General features: G+C 40.6%; 2 protein-coding genes across 3 annotated transcripts; both read left to right on the top strand.

The window, feature by feature from the left end:
- The first annotated feature begins 11,475 nt into the window (after positions 1-11,475).
- Positions 11,476-17,607, top strand: tlx1 (T cell leukemia homeobox 1). Of its 2 annotated transcripts, none has more exons than XM_024424649.2 (3): positions 11,476-12,144; positions 13,092-13,329; positions 14,502-17,607. In XM_024424649.2, exons 1-3 carry the CDS (start codon positions 11,700-11,702, stop codon positions 14,710-14,712), a joined length of 894 nt encoding a protein of 297 aa, XP_024280417.1. In that variant the 5' UTR covers positions 11,476-11,699; the 3' UTR covers positions 14,713-17,607. The 2 variants fall into 2 exon arrangements, with proteins under 2 accessions (XP_024280417.1, XP_024280419.1); XM_024424651.2 differs by having other exon boundaries at positions 11,495-12,144; positions 13,128-13,329.
- An 846-nt stretch (positions 17,608-18,453) lies between these two features.
- sdhaf4 (succinate dehydrogenase complex assembly factor 4) lies at positions 18,454-22,416 on the top strand. The gene is made up of 3 exons (XM_024425392.2): positions 18,454-18,609; positions 20,239-20,352; positions 21,991-22,416. Exons 1-3 carry the CDS (start codon positions 18,531-18,533, stop codon positions 22,098-22,100), a joined length of 303 nt encoding a protein of 100 aa, XP_024281160.1. The 5' UTR covers positions 18,454-18,530; the 3' UTR covers positions 22,101-22,416.
- Positions 22,417-22,518: the final 102 nt, after the last annotated feature.

Genomic DNA, 22,518 nt, shown 5'->3' with positions numbered 1-22,518 from the left:
TATGATCTGGTGTGAGTGATTGCCTAACTGTAAAATGGCAATGATTCACGCTCATTGTACTGCTGCAATGTAACTAGTCATACTTTATGTTACCCTTTTGTGTGTTTGTAAAGATCGTCGTCTTCCTCTGATGAGGAGTAAGAGAGATCGGACCCATTTGCAGCGTGGTAAGTGTCCATTTTAATAAGACAAACTGAACACTACAAAAATACAAAATAACAAAGTGAAACAAACTAAACGGTCCCGTTTGGTAACAAACACGGACAATAATCACCCACCACTCAAAAGTGAAACCAGGCTACCTAAATATGGTTCTCAATCAGGGACAACGATAAACAGCTGCCTCTGATTGAGAACCATACCAGGCCAAACACAGAAATCCCAAAACATAGAAAAGGGAACATAGACAACCCACCCAACTCACGCCCTGACCATACTAAAACAAAGACATAATAAAAGAACTAAGGTCAGAACGTGACAGTGTTGTTTGAGAGGATTTTTATTTCTTGGTGTAAATAGCAATAACTAATTTTAGACAAATTTTATCATCTTGCCAGTGAGGAGTATAAATATTTGAGTGAAAAAAGTAGTATCAAAGTAACTACATGTCATAAGAGCAACTACATAGACTGCATTAAGTGTTGCCGTGTAACCCTATCCTGTTGTTGTGTGCCGGTGTTGTGTCTAGGGGCTTCTGTTTGCTCATTTGTTGATCCTTTCTGATTCTGGGCGAAGCTGCTTGGACTCTAATCTGGGCTGACCTGAGATCTGTTTGTTTTGGTTCCCCAGGTCCATTAACCCAATTAGAGCTGACCTCTGACCCCACAGAGAGAGCTGTCTGTCATGTCATGCTCCAGCACAGCCAGAGGGACCGCAGCAAAGCACAGACTAGCTCTCTGTCTGCACGCACTTTCTACTGTCTCTTTCTCTTTGTCATTCTGCTCCTCTTTCACTCTCTAACTTACAAACACATGCATATTGACAGACAGACAGACAGACAGACAGACAGACAGACAGACAGACAGACAGACAGACAGACAGACAGACAGACAGACAGACAGACAGACAGACAGACAGACAGACAGACAGACAGACAGACAGACAGACAGACAGACAGACAGACAGACAGACAGACAGACAGACAGACAGACAGACAGACAGACAGACAAAGCCTTAGCCACACTAGTCTCTTACACAGAGAAACCCAAAGTGAGAGAACCTCACCCATCCCATAGGACCACAGTTCTAATTCTGTTTTTATGACTACTCAATGACTCTCTGGGTTATGGCTTCCTAAAACAGAGCGAGATGACAGACAGACAGAGGAAGGCAGACAGCAGTGGTTTAATGAAGTGAGGGAGTGGATCTGAACTGGACTCAGACATGTCTGTTGTAGTGTTTAGGATAAGGGAGGCTGAGGGCTGAGGTATGGATCAATTGTTGCAGCTCCTCCTCCCACTAAGTGTGACTAGAGAGACACAACAGCCCTATCAGTGCAGGTCATTACGCTAGCCATGGGCCCCTGGGGCAGCATAGGCACCAGGCAGTCTGTGTGTGTGTGTGTTGTGGCTGGAGGCCTGTTTGTTTTGGGGTAAGTTGCTGCGTAACTAGGATGGCTGGGCAACGACGACAAACCAGTGAACAGTTCGACATCATACCTGTCCAAATCACTGTGATGACAGGTCAGTCTTTTTGTGTGCCTCTCTGTTTATGTGTGTGATGGCTGGCTGAAAGATCTGCAGTCTGGTTATTTGTGTGCTCTCTCAAAGATTCATGTACGCCACAAAACAATGTTTACAGTGAGAAACAAAAAGAAAACCTGAATCTGAATTGCTCTACAGTTTTGGTGGAATAGTCCTAGGTTTCCATTAAAGGGCCTGTCTAGTTTGTTATATGTCCCTCTCTGCTCTCTGCTGCGCTATAGACCAGGCCCACTAGTCAGGGCTTAATGAAGGGTTATTGCCTCCTCTTACAACACTAGGGTTCATAAATACACAGTATGGCTGAAACTCTGCTGAAACATCCTGCGCAGGGTTACAATGCAGCGTATAAACAAGAAGAATCAGGTCCTTGAACATGGTTTCATCCATGTTACGAAGGTGGATATTGATCTTACTCTAACCTGATCGCGCTGGGCTTTTAACAGTGTGTTCAAGTTGCACATGGCTGGTTGAAATTCTAAATCTTTGCTGAGACAATACTGGGCTACTAACAGCGTACTACACAACATACACTTTGTATTACTTTCTTAGCTACAGAAAACATGTCTCCCTGGCATATTACATAATGCAACAGCATACAAGACATTTTTAGACTCGAATTGTTGTGCTGGGCTGTCTTCGACAGGAAGGTGGCGCGGCGGTCCTTAGTGGGCAAATTTTGTCATCAAAGTCTGGCATTCTCTGGATTTATGGTGCTTTCAAGGCAACTGGGAACTCTGAAAAAAAACAAGGTTGAATAATGATGACGTCAGTGATCTTCAGGTCGTAGCTCTAGAAAGAGTTCTCGATTTACAATTCCAATTTGGATGACCATTCAAAATGTATTTTCCCAGTCGGGAGCTTGTTTTTTCCTGAGTTCCCAGTTGTCTTGAACACACTGAAGTCAGATGTCACAGTTCCGAGTTAACAGTTGTTTTGAGCACGGCACAAATCATGCTTCATTGACAGCATGGCCAATGTTGAATGTTTATCATTTTACGCTTGGAAAAGAGACCCTTAATCCCACTGATTCCTTCCAAAACACTCATTGTTGAATTGCGATTTCCAACTTGTTGTGTAATGTTTATGTCCAATGGCCGATGAGCACCATACGTTTTATCAATAATCTCTCTTCATTATTTCTGTTCATATGAAAAGGATTCAAAATAATTTGCCAGTAGATTGGTGACTTGATACACAATGATGACTGCTAGCTAAGATTTGATCAGTCCAATCAAAGCTACTGTAGATATAACGTGATTTGACGTCATTTTATCTTTGGCCAATGAACTTGAGCCTTCTTGGATGAGCACTTCTAATGTAACTTTATGGCAGCACCCAGCGGGCTTTAATTTTTTTGTTCTACCCTTAGACTTGGCGGTGATGTAGTGTCCCCATGAGTGACAGAACACTGAGCCAGTCATGGCGCAACTAGAGAACATTACCAACCCCTACGCTCCGTATTTTCCACTGGCAGCCCCACCACCACAGAAAGCACTGAGCTAGGCTGAAACACCTGCATTTTGGAGCTGCCTTACTCAAGAAAGCAAAATAAGAGACAATGTGTGTATGCGGTTTTATTAACTCAATGATTTGTTGTTGTTTTTTTAACTTTGTTTGCAAACTGATATGTTGCACGTATTATTGCCAAAATAACATTCAAAACAGGCAAGCCCCCAAAATAATCAGGTTAATTTTTTTGTTATTTTTTTATTTTATTGTTAAAAATGTGGGTCTCAAAACAGGTGGGACTCTGCAACCATCTGCCCTGAATGACGGATTGTCACTGGTCCTGAGTTAACCTGCCCCAGAGCAGGTTAGTTGTGAAAGATTATTTGCCAAATTCACCTGTCTAAAAGGTGAGCCACTTTTGTGTCACTGGTTATTCCGAGTTGAACTCAGTTGACCAAAGTTACCTCGCTAACCCCTCAAACCAGATTCATAGTATAGGGCTCAGTAGACAGTGAGACGATCCCATCTGTCTGTGAGGAGTCAACGTCTACCAGCTGGCCATGTGGGATGGGAAAGGGAAGCGGGAATGCCCCACTCGTCCTACTTCCCAATTCAAACACAGACGACAGGAAGCTCACACTCAACCCACCGTGCAATGGGACGAGAGGAGAGGCACCCACGATGCAATGGGGCTGACAGAGGCTACCGTTTGGCCGGACAGAGACCACCTGCTGGCCTGGAACAGGACGTGTGTGCATGTGTTCAGTGCATGAAGTGCATGCGGGATGGGGGAGGCGGGGCTATAAATCTACAGCCTAAACCCCTTAAGTGATCACAGCAGCTACTACAGGCATCCAGACACCTCCAAACTACCTCCAAGCCCCATGCTCCATTAACAAGCACAGAGGCTGTGTATGTCCTCAAAAGTATGCTCTGCCAAACCACACCTCAGCATTACACTTGGGCAGCTGATAGCATTCACACAGCCTGTTAATAGGTTGTGCAGTACATTAACGATGATATCCACACTGAGCTCAATGATTGCTCTTGGTGTTAAATGGTAGTATTCACACGGGGTGTAGTAACAGATTGTGTCCCAGATTATATGATGTGGCTCTGCTGTTGTGTCTATCTCTGAACGCACTCACGGCACATGTTGCCCTCATTCGTTACCACTTAGAAAAGTGTAATATCATCAGTGCTATGTCTCATCGGTGCCACTGGTGTCTGAAATGCTCTCTGGAATGTCAGCAGAATAAAGAAATTATGACCATACATCATTTTGTTCAATTTGGACAGATCCTTCATAGGAGTTGAATCGAGCAATTAGCTAGGAAGACACAGCACCATGTAGCATGGTCCCATAGTTCCCTGCTCTCTAAGTCACTACCCACCGGTGAAGCCCACTATCACCGGATGGCCTGTTTAGAACCATGGGTGCCTCAAGTAGCTCCTGCACAATGCTTTAGAAATCAAAGGCAGAGGTTATACACATTTTTTACAAAATGAAATAGGGTTCAACTGAGGCCCACAGCCTTTGTGTTGCCTGTACCATGTGTCAACAAACTGAGGCATTGGGGCAGCCATACACTTTGAACGAGGAGAATATGAATTCAAAACATGTATCGATAAAGTTCAGGTTTCATTTTTGAATGTTTGAATGACTCCTCTTGACTGCAGATTATTTGACAGATGGGTCATGGGATTGATTGATGGATCCATGCCTTTGTCTTCCCCTCAGGATGAATTCACACGGTGCAGTGGATAGCTAACATCCGCCATACAACGTCGAGGTTCAGAATAAGCCCTTTTTCATATTTGATAGTGTCCCCGTCAAATCGTGACGTCCCTGTTTCCGTTCCAAGCATTCAGGCCAAACATTCCGTGTCCTTTCCCCCAATCTTTGCCTTCTATTCCTGAGTCACTCCTCTCACCCTGACCATCAATCCCCTCTGAGGGGTTAAACACACTGAACCTGTGACAGGAGGCCTTACATGGGAAAGGCAGGGGGTCCGTGGATCCAACCTTAAGTTAGCATGAATGGCTGTCATTAAAATAAGGTGCAACTAGATGTGTCCATGGTTACTTTCCATCCGTCTGGCTGTTTGTCTTGCTCTCCCTCTTAATTTCTCTCTTTCTCCCTCTCTCTCTCTATCTTTCTCTCTCTCTCTCTCTCTCTCTCGCCCTCTCTCTCTCTCTCTGACTGCGTCCCATCCATCAATTGAAATGGTATTTTCTGGAAGTCGCTGATGTTCAGAGGATAAGCATGCTGATAGGGACCTCTCACTCACACAAGGCTGAGGAAACAGTCAACCTTGTGTCCTGCAAGACACGGAACACGGAACTCTGTTGTCCAGCCCTGAAACTCTGGTCCGGAATCTGTTTGTTCCATCGCTATGAGATTATGGTCTGTGTGTATGTGTGTGTGTGTGTCTGTGTGTGTGTCTGTGTGTGTGTGTGTGTGTGTGTGTGTGTGTGTGTGTGTGTGTGTGTGTGTCTGTGTCTGTGTCTGTGTGTGTGTGTTGACAACTGTATGAGGTCATTGTGTCTGTCAACACTTTCATGTGGCTACACCTATGGCCTGGACTGTAACAACTCTACATACATAACAACACATCTTGTAGCCACGGGCTATGTGCTCTCGGCTCGGGCACTTTTCTCCTTGTGTTTATAAACTCAAAATTCAGCTAGATTTCATTATGTGCGCTATGAGAATGATTACACCCTGAAAGAGTTCCTTGTCAACTAGACCATTAGACAGTATTCAAGGCAACATGTTCTGTGTTTACTGCCTCACATTACGAGATGTGTCACTAAAGTGCGTCTAGCTCTGATGGATCAGTCTGCCCGCTGCGGAGTGAACTCAAACATGTTTTCCCTCACATTTTTCCTGTGTGTGAATCCCATCTGTTTCGTATGTTTTTGTTCAGAGACTGTGTGTGTGTGTGTACTCTGTAGGAAGTTGAGGGGTTGTGGGGCTAGCGGTGTTTGTGCCGCATTAGATCCCTGTGGTGGCAGCCATTTCCCTGTGTTACTAAACAAACAGGATGATCGCTCACGTCTCAGTGATAACTGTTATTTCAGACCAGAGATGGCTTCAGCTCCCTCATGGGTGGAGCAGAGTAGCCTACGTCAGCCTAAGTCATTCACTGTATGAAATAGTGCTTATTTGACCGGCTTCGATCACATGGACACTCAACTCATATCAGTTTACAAATGTAGACCTAGACCAAGGAATCTGTTAGGTCTAATTCACCCAAGTGAAGGCGGTAAATCAATTATGAATCCCATTAGGCCGACACATAATGTTTTACTCTACAAACCAATTAAATGCAGTGAAAGTATGATAAATATGTATGGCATTTTCTGAGCTTGGTTACGTGATCTGTGTATAAAATAATTGTCCTTCTGTTTGGAGTTCAATAGAGAAGTCCTATTTGGGCTCCAGTGGATATCCGGGTGCACAAGCATGTCGGCGCTGACATAAGTTTGGCTCGAGGAGTTGGTTGTATTTGACGGCTGTTCTGTGTGTCAATACAACATGCCCAAAGTTTTATCTGGCTCCTTTGAGAATGGGGCTGCTGTGCTCTGTTATTCATATTGATACAATCAATGTATGTCCTCATTTACTCCACAGTTGGCGGTGCTGAACAGAAGAGATTGGGGAGAGAGTGATGGTTTCATTTTAATGGAACGCAGGAAGAGAGGACCTATCCAAACTGTCATCGTTCATGGCCACGCGTGCTTGGCTCGGGCGGTCCTTCTTGTTAAGTGCGTGCGCCGAGGAGACGAGATGATGGAATTGGCGCCAGATAGGTCGGGGTCAGGGGTCAAGGACTGAGCAGGTAGACCCAGAAAGATGATACACTCTGATACAACCACAGGGGAAAAGAAACACAACAAACGGACCACATACCACCATGAGACTGTCCTTACACAATAAAGCAGCACCATTTAGAACGACATAATATAGAAAATAGGCCTCAATACCCCATATGGCCTAATTTATTACGATGGGCTAATGTAGCATACAACACAGGGATGAGCTATGCCTATACATAGATCTACAGGCAGACTTAAAAGGGTATGAAAATCAATAGGCTAAATCTCTCTGAAAATAACTTTTTCCAAACCACACCAAAACCCTAGCTGCTATTGGAGGTGGTGGCTCAATAATCAGAGTTTGATAAGAAGCTGCTGACAGTTTTACTCTGTGTTACCACGGCGGGTTGGATTTGAGTATCTAGGACGGACACACACACACACACACACACAGGCACACACACATACGACCCATGACCCACACTGCACGAGAACAGCCAATCACTTACTCCACCATTTAGATGAATTGAAATAAGTCTAATCACAGATACCTTTTCCAAAGAGAAACTTGCGTGCATGTAGACTATAGATAGGCTCGTGCTCCATCTCCGTTTCTCAGAAGAAAAAAATTAAGGATTGCAGGCCTCCAAATGATATGTTGACAGCTGCAAACTAACCTCTATCCTCATCTTTTTAACGATATGGTTATATATAGCATATACATGTAGCATATATATGTATATGCTATATAGCAAATATATATATATATATATATATATATATATATATATATATCAATTGAAAAGAATTCCCTGTCCAAACGGTTTGCTCTGCTTCCATGGTGCCCAAGGCCCTTTTTTTGCATTTGGTTTGGGAATGCCCAGAGGTGTCCTCATTCTGGAATCTGGATTCTATTTCTTTTGTCGACATAGAATCCTTTTGACCAACTACATTTCTCAATGACCTTACTGTTCGTGAAAAAAACATATATCGTGTGTGGGTGGAGGATGGGGATGGCTGGGGGTTTTATAGTGTGTATTTTGTCCATGTTCTTTCTTGTCTGTGTTACCGGAAATTAAATATATCTATATATTTATAAATATAACAAAAAAAGCTTGCAGTCCTCCGTGACTGCATTAGTAGTCTGCAAAGGTCGTTATTAATCCAGATTTTAACGAGTTGGTTAGTAGCCTATACCACACAAGTGGGAGCCCCGCGAGCTATTAAACTTTAATTTCGGTCAATTGGCCAGTGAGAATCTGGAAACCCATATCAAATATTAATACTTTAATGGACTCTGTTAAATAATCACATCCCTGAAGATTTCGAGAGGAGAGAAAAACAATGACCCATATGTTTTCATTTTCATGTAATTGTTTTGAAGTTAGCCTTTTTGTCTGTTGAAATTATTAACTGAATTGGGTAAATAAATTAAAAACGCATAAAAAAACGGGCTTTGATAATTTATTTAGCTTTTATTTAGATATGATACAGGTAGCCAATATTTATTCATTTGAACTTGAATATTATAGTATAGCCTACATAATACCAAGCCATTGATCATTAATGACGTCCCATTAGGCTGGACTGAATAAGACAATGGATAAATAGGTTGCATTAAAAATAACGAGTTTGTAGTCCAATGGTTTATACTCTTTCGTTTAACTTAATTTCACGAAATATTTGAGGGGCATATGCCTACATGCCAGGCGTGTGTCCATAACATGAATATTTCTGAAAATAAAGTCATGACACATGCACAGCCAGTCAATGGCTAATTTAAAAAAAAACGTTTTGTAGTGATGCCACTATACGAACATAGGCCTAAATAAATTATGTCGTGGGACATTAAATATCAAGTCTATTTCGATGAAGGAGCTCATTATAGGAGTTGTGCAGCTGATATGCTTATCATTAATTGGTCTATTTGAGCTCACTTTTTGAAAGCCTAATAAACTCCCCCTCACAGGACCGGCTGTACAGGACATGGATCTGCTTGGAACTATTTGATTTTAATTAAATAATAGGCTAGGCTACTAAGAAATGTACAATCGAGAGAAGAGTCCATAATTCAATTGGAATTACGCATGGACATATTGGCCTATCAGTAATATGCTTTATATATTAAAAGATGAGCACATTGCAGGTCGATTAATCATTCATTATGATATGCAGTTATCCAAAGGCTTAGTATTAATCGACTTACTTTATTCGTGTTGACAAAGTTAACATTTTGTTGATGTTTTAAATCAACTATAACCAATGGAGTTTTATTGGGCATAAAATCGAAGTTTGGGGTGTTTTGTTTACAGTGTCTTCAGGAAGTATTCACACCCTTTGACTGTTTCCACATGTTGTTGTGTTAAAAGCCTGAATTTCAAATATATTCAATTGAGATTTTGTGTCACTGGCCTACACACATTACCCCATCATTTGGGGCGACAGGGTAGCCTAGTGGTTAGAGCGTTGGACTAGTAACCGAAAGGTTACAAGTTCAAATTAATTTAAAATGAAAAGCTGAAATGTCTTGAGTCAATAACTATTCAACCCCTTTGTTATGGAAGGCATAAATAAGCTCAAGAGTACACATTTGCTTAACAAATCTAATAATACGTTGCATTTTTGAATGACCACATCATCTCTGTACCCAATACAATTATCTGTAAGGTCCCTCAGTCGAGCAGTACATTTCAAACACAGATTCAACCACAAAGACCAGGGAGGTTTTCCAATGCCTCGCAAAGAAGGGCACCTATAGACGGGTAAAAAAAAACAGACATTGAATATCCCTTTGAGCATGGTGAAGTTATTCATTACACTTTGGATGGTGTATCAATACACCCAGTCACTACAAAGACACAGGCATCCTTCCTAACTCAGTTTCTAGAGGGGAAGGAAACGGCTCAGGGATTTCACCATGAGGCCAATTGTGACTTTAAAACAGTTACAGCATTTAATGGCTGTGATAAAGGAAAACTAAGGATGGATCAAAAACATCGTAGTTACTGCACAATACTAACCTAAATGACAGAGTGAAATGAAGGAAACCTGTACAGAATAAAAAATATTCCAAAACATGCACCCTGTTTGCAATAAGGCGCTAAAGTAAAACTGCAAAAAATGTGCCAAAGAAATTAACTTTATGTCCTGAATACAAAACCTTATGTTTAGGGCAACTCACCACTGAGTACCACTCGTCATATTTTTAAGCATGGTGGTGGCTGCATCACGTCATGGGTATGCTTGTCATTGGTGTAACCGATGTGAAATGGCTAGCTAGTTAGCGGTGGTGGCGCTAATAGCGTTTCAATCAGTGACATCACTCGCTCTGAGATCTTGAAGTAGTTGTTCCCCTTGCTCTGCAAGGACAGTGGCTTTTGTGATGGGTAACTATGCTTCGAGGGTAGCTGGTTCGAGCCCAGGTAGGGGCGAGGAGAGGGACGGAAACTATACTGTTACATTGGCAAGGACTGGGGAGTTTTTTAGGATAAAAAAACACAGGCAGAGGAAAACCTGGTTCAGTCTGCTTTCCAACAGACACTGGGAGACAAATTCACCTTTCAGCAGGACAATAACGCAAAACACAAGGCCAAATATACACTGGAATTGCTTACCAAGACAACATTGAATGTTCCTGAGTGGCCTAGTTACAGTTTTGACTTAAATCTTCTGGAAAATCTATGGCACGACTTGAAAATGGCTGCCTAGCAATGATTAACAACCAACTTGACAGAGCTTGAAGAATTTTAAAAACAATCATGTGCAAATATTGTACAATCCAGGTGTGCAAAGCTCTTAGAGACTTATCCAGAAAGACTCACAGTTGAATCCCCGCTAAAGGTGATTTTAAACATGCATTGACTCAGATGGTTGAATACTTAGGCTATCTAAACAAGATACATACATTTTTTTTTACAAATGTTTCTTCCACTTTGACTTTCTGAAGGCATTGTGAATCCACTTTGATTAAGATAATTTGCTCGAGCACGTAGATTTTTCTCCAGTTCAAATCAAATCAAATCAGTTCAATTGTGTTGCCAAGAAACACTGTTAAATGGAGACATTTGATTAGGCCTACCTGAAATAAGTTGAACACAGAGGCCTTACGAGGGATGGAAGAAGACACTTTCCTCCGCATTTATTAGGCCATTTTAACACTTTCACTGCTTGCTCGGATCTGACCACGCACCTATTGACATTAGGTTAGTGTGTGTAACGTAAAACAGTTTTTGTAATTGATGTTCTAAATATGTGCCATGAGGAGAAATTAATAAAATACAGAATATAAACATTGCCTTACTTTCATAAGACTCCGCCTGGTGTTTATGATGTTTGCCACAAGTCCAGAGGATCATGCGACCCTCCGCTCAGTTTTCACTGAATGAGCTTGTGGCCTCGCGGTGGTGTCTTCAGCCAATTGAGTCTCGAGGCCTAAAAATGGGGCTTAATCTCGTGCTGCCTATTTGGCACTTTGATTGATGCTGCACTCCAGTCGGCAAGGCTGCCCGAGCCAAAAGGGAAGAAGAAAAAAACAGACAATCGCTTTTAGTATAGCCTCACTCTCACACACTTACACTCTCACAAACACGCACACACACGCACACACACCCACACACAACACGTATTAGATAACGACTGGAGCGAGAGCTGAAGACGTTTTAAAGGACCAAGATAAGGCGCGCTGCGTGGAGCACCTCTGTACCTCGCGGGGGGCTCGCGGGGGCCATGGATCATATTGGAGCGCATCTCCAGCACATTCACGCGGAGCCCATCAGCTTCGGGATCGACCAAATCCTTAACAATGTGGACCAAAGCTGCATGCTCGGCGATCGGATGCCCGAGCCGGACTATGGCCTCGGCTGCATCGTCAGCACTGCCTACAACACCATGACTAGTAACTTCACCGGCGACAACTCTGGATATAACGGCAACGCATGTGGGGTCGCCAATCTGAGCGGCACCTATAACATGAACGTGGGGATGAACGTCAGTGGGAATAACGTTAACGCAGCTGGAGTCATCCGTGTGCCCGCGCACCGGCCTCTGAACAGTGGACACTCGTCCATCCCCTACGGCATGTCCACGATGCCAGGCTCGATTAACAACCTGACGGGATTTACATTCCCCTGGATGGAGAGTAACAGAAGATACACCAAAGACAGGTTCACCGGTAGACCATCTCTATAATGCACATACAATGTTGTGTGTGTGTGTGTGTGTGCGTGTGTGTGTGTGTGTGCGTGTGTGTTTGTGCGTGTGTTGCCATGCTTGTCATGAGAAAATCACGATCGTGCAATTTGTTTCTGATGGAAAGGGTCATTGAATGCACTTAGGCTTAGTTATTGTCTTCTGACGGACTCAGCTTAGAAAATAATCGATAATAAATCAGTCTACTGCTGTCTACTACGGCTTCTTCTTAACACGCTGCGTAATTTCATTATACCATTTTAGTCGATAAACACCTATGCATTTGACTTATTTTACTAGTCTATATATATATATCACAAGAAGCACCTACAATCAACGTTGATTTAAAGATAATCAAAATATAGCTCAACACATCTGCATGTTATCGAAATAGTCGAAATGTAGCCCCCCCACCCATTATTACAAAAATGGCTACAACAAATAAAACACCGTATGCATCCTTGTTTCTCATCTCTCGGTGATTTAAAAGGAACATTTATCCTTCAATCTCACATTTTAAAAGTTCACTTAACAATAACTAGGCTATAGTATTTGGGGCTTTTTAATTGTATGTTGTCGTTTTATACACTAAATGATCCTGCAGGCTAATAGCTGGATAATGCATCTGCCAGAATCTGTGTGGTATAAACGTAACATTAAGTGTTTTCCTCCCACCTGCATCATCTTGTTTTTGGACAGGACAGTGGGTGCCTAATCAATATGCTATTTCATCCAGGGCTGTATCAGAGTGCATTATTAACAATGGGATGTTTGGTTTAGCCTAGCATTTGAATTGCAGTTCTTTATTTTAAACCTGCAATCTCCCTCTCTCTGTCTGACGTTGCATGAACTTGCTTCGCTGCTCTGTTGTTGCTATTTTGCTGATTTTGCTGCATGCTTTCGCCCTTATCTATCCGTCTCCCAATCCAGTGGCGCTCTCACCCCTCACTGTAACACGTCGTGTAGGTCACCCGTACCAGAACCGGACGCCCCCCAAGAAGAAAAAGCCCCGGACGTCTTTTACTCGCCTGCAGATCTGCGAGCTGGAGAAACGCTTTCACCGACAGAAGTACCTGGCTTCCGCAGAGCGAGCGGCTTTGGCCAAGGCCCTCAAGATGACTGACGCACAAGTCAAAACATGGTTCCAGAACAGAAGAACAAAATGGAGGTGAGATTACTGATGATAATTTGTAGATTACATTTAAGGTATAAAGTGTCCTCTCCATGATTTGTTTGTGTGTGTGTTTTAGCTAAATTGATGCTTTTATGTATAACATGAGCTATTTATTTACACTCCAAGAAGGCTATACAAACCGACCAAAAAGAGATTGGGAGACGGATAGATTGAACGTACTCGGTCTTGAATATGGGATAAATAATTGTGCGCATTTGTTAAAACTATATACAAAAATCCAATCTCCCTGCTTCAAATGAACCTTTTACAGTCTACTCCAGGTGGTCAATTAGATTTTTTATTTAAGTTTTCGATTGCAAACCTTTACAATTCATTGAATTAATATTGTCTTGCAACAGTCAAGGAAACTATGGTGATTCATATAATGAGTGGTTTAAAATTAAAGTAAAATTCAGTGGCAACTTAACTATATCCTATATCCTATCCTAACCTACAGGATAATGATTTCCCTCACACGTCCACTCTTTTAAAGTGAAACGCTTCTTTAATCTTACGAAATAATGTCATTTCAGTCATTTAAAAAAAATGTCTTTAAAGCTATTTTCAGATTAAACATATCGTACATAAATGTAGAAGGCCTGTTTGGCCACAAATGTTACGCATTGAGATAGAGGATATTTTCCTTGGTCTATCTACTGAAGAAGTTAAATACATCTCTGAAGATTGGATTTTAGAAAAAAAAAATATATATACAATCAAGGAATACAAATATTATGTATATAGGCCTAAGAGTAAGTATGAAGTCAATGAGAGAACATAACAGAGCATTTTGAAGAAACATTTATGCCACATCAGAGGAAGACTAAATGAATTGACAAAACGTTATTTATTTTCACATAAGCTATTGTTGGCTGTGAAAATGTTATACTATTTGTGGGAAATTTGCATTTGGATATCAGCTTTTAGCCTATCGGTTAATAATCCTTAGCCAAGCAATTTAGCCTACATTAGGCAAATGTTGTCTCGCAATTTGTTATAGTCTATAATCATACTTGATAAACCTGTTTAAATTAATCCAGAAGACATTCACTTTGTATCAAAATGTAATGTGCATAGGCTTCTTAAGATCTATTATGACGCAGCCTATTTTGGATATAATTTCCCACTGATTCCTCAGTGTCTCTCTTGTGTCTCCGGTGTTCCAGGCGGCAGACAGCTGAGGAGAGAGAAGCAGAGCGACAGCAGGCCAACCGGATCCTCATGCAACTCCAACAGGAGGCTTTTCAGAAAACGATAAACCAACCGGCAAACCCGGACCCGCTGTGCCTGCATAACAGCTCCCTGTTCGCGCTTCAGAACCTCCAGCCATGGACTGAGAACACCGCCAAAATCAGCAGCGTGTCCGCCTGCGAATAACAAACTCTGACCGCATTTCTTTTCTCTTCTTTTTGAAAGTGAGTGGAGTCATAGCGAACAACTTTTTAAGATCATCAACTTGAAAAATATGACTCAAGAGGACCTGGATTTATCTGACTGCCTCAAAAAAGGTTTAGGTTGAAAGCATGGAGTGAACAAGAAGCTCATAGCCACCGGAAGTAGGGGTGTTGAGGGTGCTGCAGCACCCCCTGATAAATCATAATTAAATACACATATACATACATACACATACATACATACATACATACATACATACATACATACATACATACATACATACATACATACATACATACATACATACATACATACATAACAATATAAATAAAATCACCAAACTAGTGCACTGGACCTTAATGACTCCTGTATGAGTGGAGAAAAATAGTCGTTAATGCGGGATATGTTTTCTTTCTCAGCACCCCCACCCGGAAAAATCTTCCTGCAGCCATGCACGAGTCCATTAGCAACATGCTTTTAGAGGACTGTGCAATAGTTCACCTTATCTTCCTGCTTTTAGGTGATAACATTTTTAGCAGTTGAATTAATTGTCATTTTTCAATCAAATATAGTCCAGTTCTAACTATGAACTAAGACTATAGCTAGATTCAAAGAAGTGAGCACTTCTTTTAGCACTTTTCTCCTAGAGGAAAACTTTGGCATATTCATTCATACCTGATCATTTGAGGAATAGGCCTAATTCAAGAAAAATGTATTGGTTTCAAAAATATGAATTTGCTGGTATAGATTCACTAGCCTGCCTGTGTCTCATAACAGTGATGCTTATATCAACCGTTTATATTGATAGCGATGGTTATGAATCGCTTTTAGCAGTTATGCAACCCCTTTATCTCTTTGCAAGGGAAGAATCAGTGGCAAAAGGTTCAAATGTACCACCTCATCAAGTTTCTGTTGTGAATGATTCATCATCGTTGACCTCTTACCACATTACACAAGCACTTACTCATTTGGATGATACTTTATTGCACTCTACTATTTACCTGGTATTTGCAGAAATTAGGTTATACAGTTGCCTGATCATTATACAATATTATTTGTTGTCTTTGTCTTTCAAACAAGCACAATGTTAGCAATATGAACATGGCTTTGAATTGGTTGAAGTGTAAATGTGTTGTTGTTTCGTTAAGTAGCCTATCCATTGTTACTGCATAATGTAATTTCTTAATAAATACCAGGTAAACAGCTGAATTATGACTGTAAAATAAGGTGTTACTTCTTCAACTTTCTTGTACTCTATAATCCTATAATCATTTCAGTTATGTTGATCAATTTATACGTATAATGACAGGCTAGAATTATAAGGCCATATGAAATATATTTTTAAAGAATTAATACAGTTGTACTTTGTGTATTTGTCATATTTTGTTTTAAACCAATGATCGTGCATCATGGAGTACATGGAGTGAACTACATTGCTGTGTATGGGACAACTGATGGCCAAAGCCCTCTTTGACTATAGGATCCATCCCTGATATACCTGCCCTCTATTAGTCAATACCAGACCTTTATAATGGGTGTTTCCAGCAAGTGATTGATACTGGTTGCATGATCATGATTAATGTCTACTTTTTGGAATATGCAGCTGTGTATTTTGTGTGTTAGTTAACATTCATTGCAACTGTAAAGTGTGTGTATGTGTGTGTTGATCGTATCCAGCTGTAGGACAGTGTGTTTGTGAGTTAGTCCAGGGCCTCTCCCCATGGTCAAAAAGGAATGTAGGGTAGAATTGCCTCATCTACTCGGAAATATCAGCACTGCAGCGTCACTTAAGTGGCTTTCCCAAAACTCCTGAAATTCTTAAACCGAGCAGGCATGATGGCTTTCAGTTTTTTTCAAAGCTCTCAATGGAAAAAGGTGGTAAAAATGTCTGAAAATGTAAAAGAAGTGGACAAGTGCAGTGAGCGGCAGATTGACTGCTTAATATGTAAGCAAGCATAACACCTTCCATTTTGTTCGTTGTCCTCAGCCTTTTCAGTTTTAGTTTGATCCGTATTCTTTATTTATGGCTTCATTAAATTACAATTATTTAGGCTTGTTTTATGTCATCAAATACAGTTCCTGCATGCATTTCATTACTGAAGTAATATGTTATTGTATTTCTACCAAGTGAGCGTTTACTGTTTGTTTTGTCTGCCACAATTCAGTTGCAAATCCACAATCTAATAACATTCGTATATCTTGACACAGCCACAAATAATGTTCAGTTCTTGTGCTACTGCTATTATTCGGCACCCTCTTTTGTACCGTATGAAATGTGTTCATTTCCACAAACATGTTCTACGTTTGATCTCACTGCGCTTTGCTTCCTTATGATCTGTAATACTGCAATGCATTAATCACTACACAATCTCCACATTAGCATTAATCAGGACTTACAGCTTAGTATCCTGTTTATAGCACAGTAATGTATGATTCTGCCACAGTAAGTCACAGAAGCCCATGCATTTTTCATTCACCACCAGGGAAATAAAGCAGTATATTCTTAACATCATCAATAAGAAGTTGAAACATAATTATCAATAAACCGATCTCTGTCATGTCCTTCATTGCTACAATTAATTTGCAATGAATCATATTGCTGTATAAAAATGATTGTATGACTCAAATTAGCTACAGTATAATCTATTCTTGGCTTTACACACATACGAATCACTGTACCATTCAAAGCCATTGTGTAGTCTATGTCTCTGAATTTGAAATGTATGAATGGAGCGAGTTTTTTTTTTCTCATTTTGAACTGCATGCAAAATCAATTGTCTATTGCAGACTTTATTCTGCAATCATTGTTTAATCATATTCTTGAACAGAATATGGCAATTTGTATGTTACATTTTTTTATTAAATGATTCATGCTTTTGTATTTGATAAATATTTGGCTCTTCTAATCCATTAGTTCCCTTGTTTAACATATTAGATGAGACAAAACCATGTCCACAAAAGAAAATCATAGCAGCTGTATCCCAATTTTTAACAAGGTATTTTCTCATCTCAACCTATTTATTTAACTAGGCAAGTCAAGTCAGTTAAGAAACAATTCTTATTTACAATGACGGTTTAGGAACAGTGGGTTAACTTCCTTGTTCAGGGGTAGAACAACAGATTCTTACCTTGTCAGCTCGGCGGATTCGATCTAGCAACCTTTCGGTTACTAGCCCAATGCACTAACCACCAGGTTACCTGCCGCCCGATCCTATAGGAACACTGATCGGTGGATTGATTAGGTTATACCATACTTCTTTCACACTACATTTTTTTGTGTGCTAAATGATCCAAGGAAAGGGAGAGACTGAGATTAACCCATGAAAAATCTGTTTTTGTATTTATTATTTATTTTTTACAAATTGTTCGGTTCTTTCAACCTGTGCATGTGACAAATGGTCATGTCAACCAAAATACACTTTATCACACATGTACACATGTATACACTTTTTGAGGAGAATGATAGACCCATGAACTTTCCCACATATATTGATAACTATCCCTCCATGATGATATTATCTCACGTTCTGCATCTAGAAGACATTATGATGAAAGCACTTACACAGGGACTTACCGGTGGTGGTAGTTTGTGTTGTGATGGCTACTCGGCTGCATCTGATTGACCCACACCCTGTACTTTAGCTCGCCCTGGTGACCATACGTAGTTACTACAAGTTAGATTTTGTCGCAAGATGATGACTTTTCATACGTCATTAAAGCTTGCCAAAACACCAGAACATTTGGTAAATTACTGTTTAACCATCTTTCTGAACGAGTGAGTGTATCTAACGGCAATCAACATGTCTCTACTAAGCGTCTGCGCTTCTGCATCGAAACGTCTTGTGACCCAAGGGTTATTCGTGGAATCTGCTTTTACAGGTGCGTGTATTAACTCGAAGAAGAGTGTTGCTTCTCAAGGCTTTTAGCGTGCACATGATGGCTATAGTTACCGTTAGCAAGGTAAACAACAAAATCAACGTTTATTTGTAACGTGCAGGTGTAAACAGTACAGTGAAATGCTTACTTGCAAGCTGTTCCTCAACAATGCAGTAAATACTACACACGATAAATAAGGAAAGTACACATGAGAATGAAAGAAATCAACTCAGGGATACTTGTGGTGACAGTTGAGGTAAAGCTCAAGGATGAGCGGGAGGTAGGTTGATGTTCCTATCCCTAAAACATGTAAACAATGGAGCAAATGCATTCCGTTGCATTTTCAGGTGGGGCATAAGCTAGCCCAATAACGTTACTCCCTTATATTCCTAGGACCTTACATTTTCTGTTTAGAAGCGAATTGGCCCAGACAGCCAAATACTCAATCTAAACGGGAATCGATTCTCAATTGCGGTTTGGTTCGTTTTGGCTCGTGAGCACCACTTTCAAAACTACGGTCTGAAATTATACAAAAGTTTGAGAGTGCATCTTTAAAAAAATTTAAAAAATAGTTGAATACTGCCAAACCTAAACACGGATAGAGAAACTCAACACATACTTTCTGAACAAATTCAACCACACTGTAAACATTCAGTATGATCCTCAAATGGTTCTCAAACAAGTACAGCTCAGCAAAGATGCCACAGTCTCTACACTAGTCCACCTGAACAGATCTAAGTACCTTTATACACTTCACATGTTCTCCACTAATTAGGGTACCCTGGGAGTGGGACATTCAGAGAGGATTTGACCACGATCATGTCGGATGTACCACTGTTCAGTTTACTGCTTCCCACAAGCACATTAATCCCCCAATTATGCCTTGTTAAATCAAACTGTGTCTGATAGTATTATGATGTACCCTGGATTGTCCATTTGTTTAAATGAGTTGTTTTTTTGCAAATAAATACATAAATAAAAAAGGGTACCCTGGGAAACAGAGACCAAAACGATGGAATCTACATTGTCACATATACATAATTTGTTTACAAATGACCAAGATATTGATACCCTTCTCAACCTACCAATCATTTTGTGTTGATATGTCAAAATGTCAACACATAATCAGCTAGGTTAGGTATGACGTTGTTAGTTTTTCAATGTAATTTCAGCAAGCAAATGACACCCACCAACTCAGATTGTTCTGAGATTGTTTCTGTGAATAGAAACAGATACGATTGGCATTCCTGAAACATTATTTTGTTGAACTTTAATTTTATCTTGGAGAAATTAAGCTAATTGATTGCACCCAAATTGTCTATTTTCATTTTATAGGATTGAGGTAATATTCAATAAATGTAGTACCCAACATCTTATTTGGACCATTTATTTATTGAACGTCTGAATCCTATCAATTAAAATGGCCAACTTGAGTGTAATCAATTAGTTTATTTTCTCACAGATCAAATTATATGTCAACAAAATAATGTTTCAGGAATGCTAATCATATGTTACTAACTACATAAACGATTTCAGAACAATCTGACATGGTGGGTGTCAATCCTTTTTCTTGTGCTTTTTGAGGTGGAATGACCTAATGCATCAGATGTGATGTGGCTCTCTTGTGTAAAGGATACTTGCGGACAGCCAGTGGAGCAGTGAAGGACAAGGAGCCACTGCGCAAGGCCAAAACCCCCCAGGGCCGCTTCGACATGAATGATGAGAAGACCAAGGATCCCCTTGAAAGTAGGACAAACTATTTTCACTATGTTGAAGTCGGAAGTTTACATACACCTTTGCCAAATACATTTAAACTCAGTTTTTCACAATTCCTGACATTTAATGCTAGTAAAAATTCCCTGTCTAGTTCAGTTAGGATCACCATTTTATTTTAAGAATGTGAAATGTCAGAATAATAGTAGAGAATCATTTATTTCAGCTTTTATTTCTTTCATCGCATTCCCAGTGGGTCAGAAGTTTACATACACTCAATTAGTATTTGGTAGCATTGCCTTTAAATTGTTTAACTTGGGTCAAACGTTTCGGGTAGCCTTCCACAAGCTTCTCACAATAAGTTGGGTGAATTTTGGCCCATTCCTCCTGACCGAGCTGGTGTAACTGAGTCAGGTTTGTAGGCCTCCTTGCTGGCACACACTTTTTCAGTTCTGCCCATAAATGTTCTATATGATTGAGGTCAGGGCTTTGTGATGGCCACTCCAATTGACCCATCCAGACCCATTTGCGACCAAGCTTTAACATCTTGACTGATGTGTTGAGATGTCGCTTCAATATATCCACATAGTTTTCCTTCCTCATGAAGCCATCTATTTTGTGAAGTGCACCAGTCACTCCTGCAGCAAAGCACCCCCACAACATGATGCTGCCACCTCTGTGCGTCATGGTTGAGATGGTGTTCTTCGGCTTGCAAGCCTCTCCCTTTTTCCTCCAAACATAACGATGGTCATTATGGCCAAACAGTTCTATTTTTGTTTCATCAGACCAGAGGACATTTCTACAAAAAGTATGATCTTTGTCCCCATGTGCAGTTGCAAACTGTAGTCTGGCTTTTTTATGACAGTTTTTGAGCAGTGGCTTCTTCCTTGCTGAGCAGCCTTTCAGGTTATGTCGATATAGGACTCATTTTACTGTGGATATAGATACTTTTGTACCTGTTTCCTCCAGCATCTTCACAAGGTCCTTTGCTGTGGTTCTGTGATTGATTTGTACTTTTCGCACCAAAGTACGTTCATCTCTAGGAGACAACGCGCCTCCTTCCTGAGCGGTATGACGGCTGCGTGGTCCCATGGTGTTTATACTTGCGTACTATTGTTTGTACAGGTGAACGTGGTACCTTCAGGCGTTTGGAAATTGCTCCCAAGGATGAACCAGACTTGTGGAGGTCTACAATTTTCTTTCTGAGTTCTTGGCTGATTTCTTTTGATTTTCCCATGATGTCAAGGAAAGAGGCACTGAGTTTGAAGGTATGCCTTGAAATACATCCACAGGTACACCTCCAACTGACTCAAATGACATCAATTAGCCTATCAGAAGCTTCTAAAGCCATGACATAATTTTCTGGAATTTTCCAAGCTGTTTAAAGGTACAGTCAACTTAGTGTATGTAAACTTTTGACCCACTGGAATTGTGATACAGTGAAATAATCTGTCTGTAAACAATTGTTGGAAAAATTACTTGTCATGCACAAAGTAGATGTCCTAACCCACTTGCCAAAACTATAGTTTGTTAACAAGAAATATGTGGAGTGGTCGAAAAACAAGTTTTAATGACTCCAACCTAAGTGTATGTAAACATCTGACTTCAACTGTACCTTCTAGGATGCGCCATTGCCTTTCACACTGTAATTATTCCCCATTGATTTTTCAGAGTTCCCTGATGATGTGAACCCAGCCACAAAGGAGCAGGGGGGGCCCCGGGGCCCAGAGCCCACGCGCTACGGGGACTGGGAGAGGAAGGGCCGCTGTGTCGACTTCTAGTTTCCATACCTGGTATATTACACATGCGATGTGGACATACCTTAGCTATAAATTATGTATCTATATCTATGGACTGTAGTGCAAGAGACCAGGAATGGTCCACTATACGGAATCAGACTTAATTATTTCCCCCTGAACGACACAATTTGATGACTGTTCAACAGACTCCATGTGTATGAATTTGAAAAACAGTCTCTCTTTATATTGTGTTCCTTTGTTGAAATGTATGATGATGACGTTGTGAATGCTTGTCATGGTTATTGCTTCCTGTACAGAAATTAGAATTTTGTGAATAAAAGAAAACATTTCTGGAAAATACCGTGGCATGTTTTCAGTTTTTGGTGTACGCTCATGATATTAAAGAGATATATATATACAATGCCTGATGCCTCTCTGATCGTCAGTATTCCTACATTAG

Source organism: Oncorhynchus tshawytscha, linkage group LG06 (assembly GCF_018296145.1).
Source record: "Oncorhynchus tshawytscha isolate Ot180627B linkage group LG06, Otsh_v2.0, whole genome shotgun sequence".
Classification (NCBI taxonomy): Eukaryota; Metazoa; Chordata; class Actinopteri; order Salmoniformes; family Salmonidae; genus Oncorhynchus; species Oncorhynchus tshawytscha.
The sequence above is the reverse complement of the archived record's forward strand: the minus strand, read 5'-3'. Positions and strand labels throughout refer to the sequence as shown.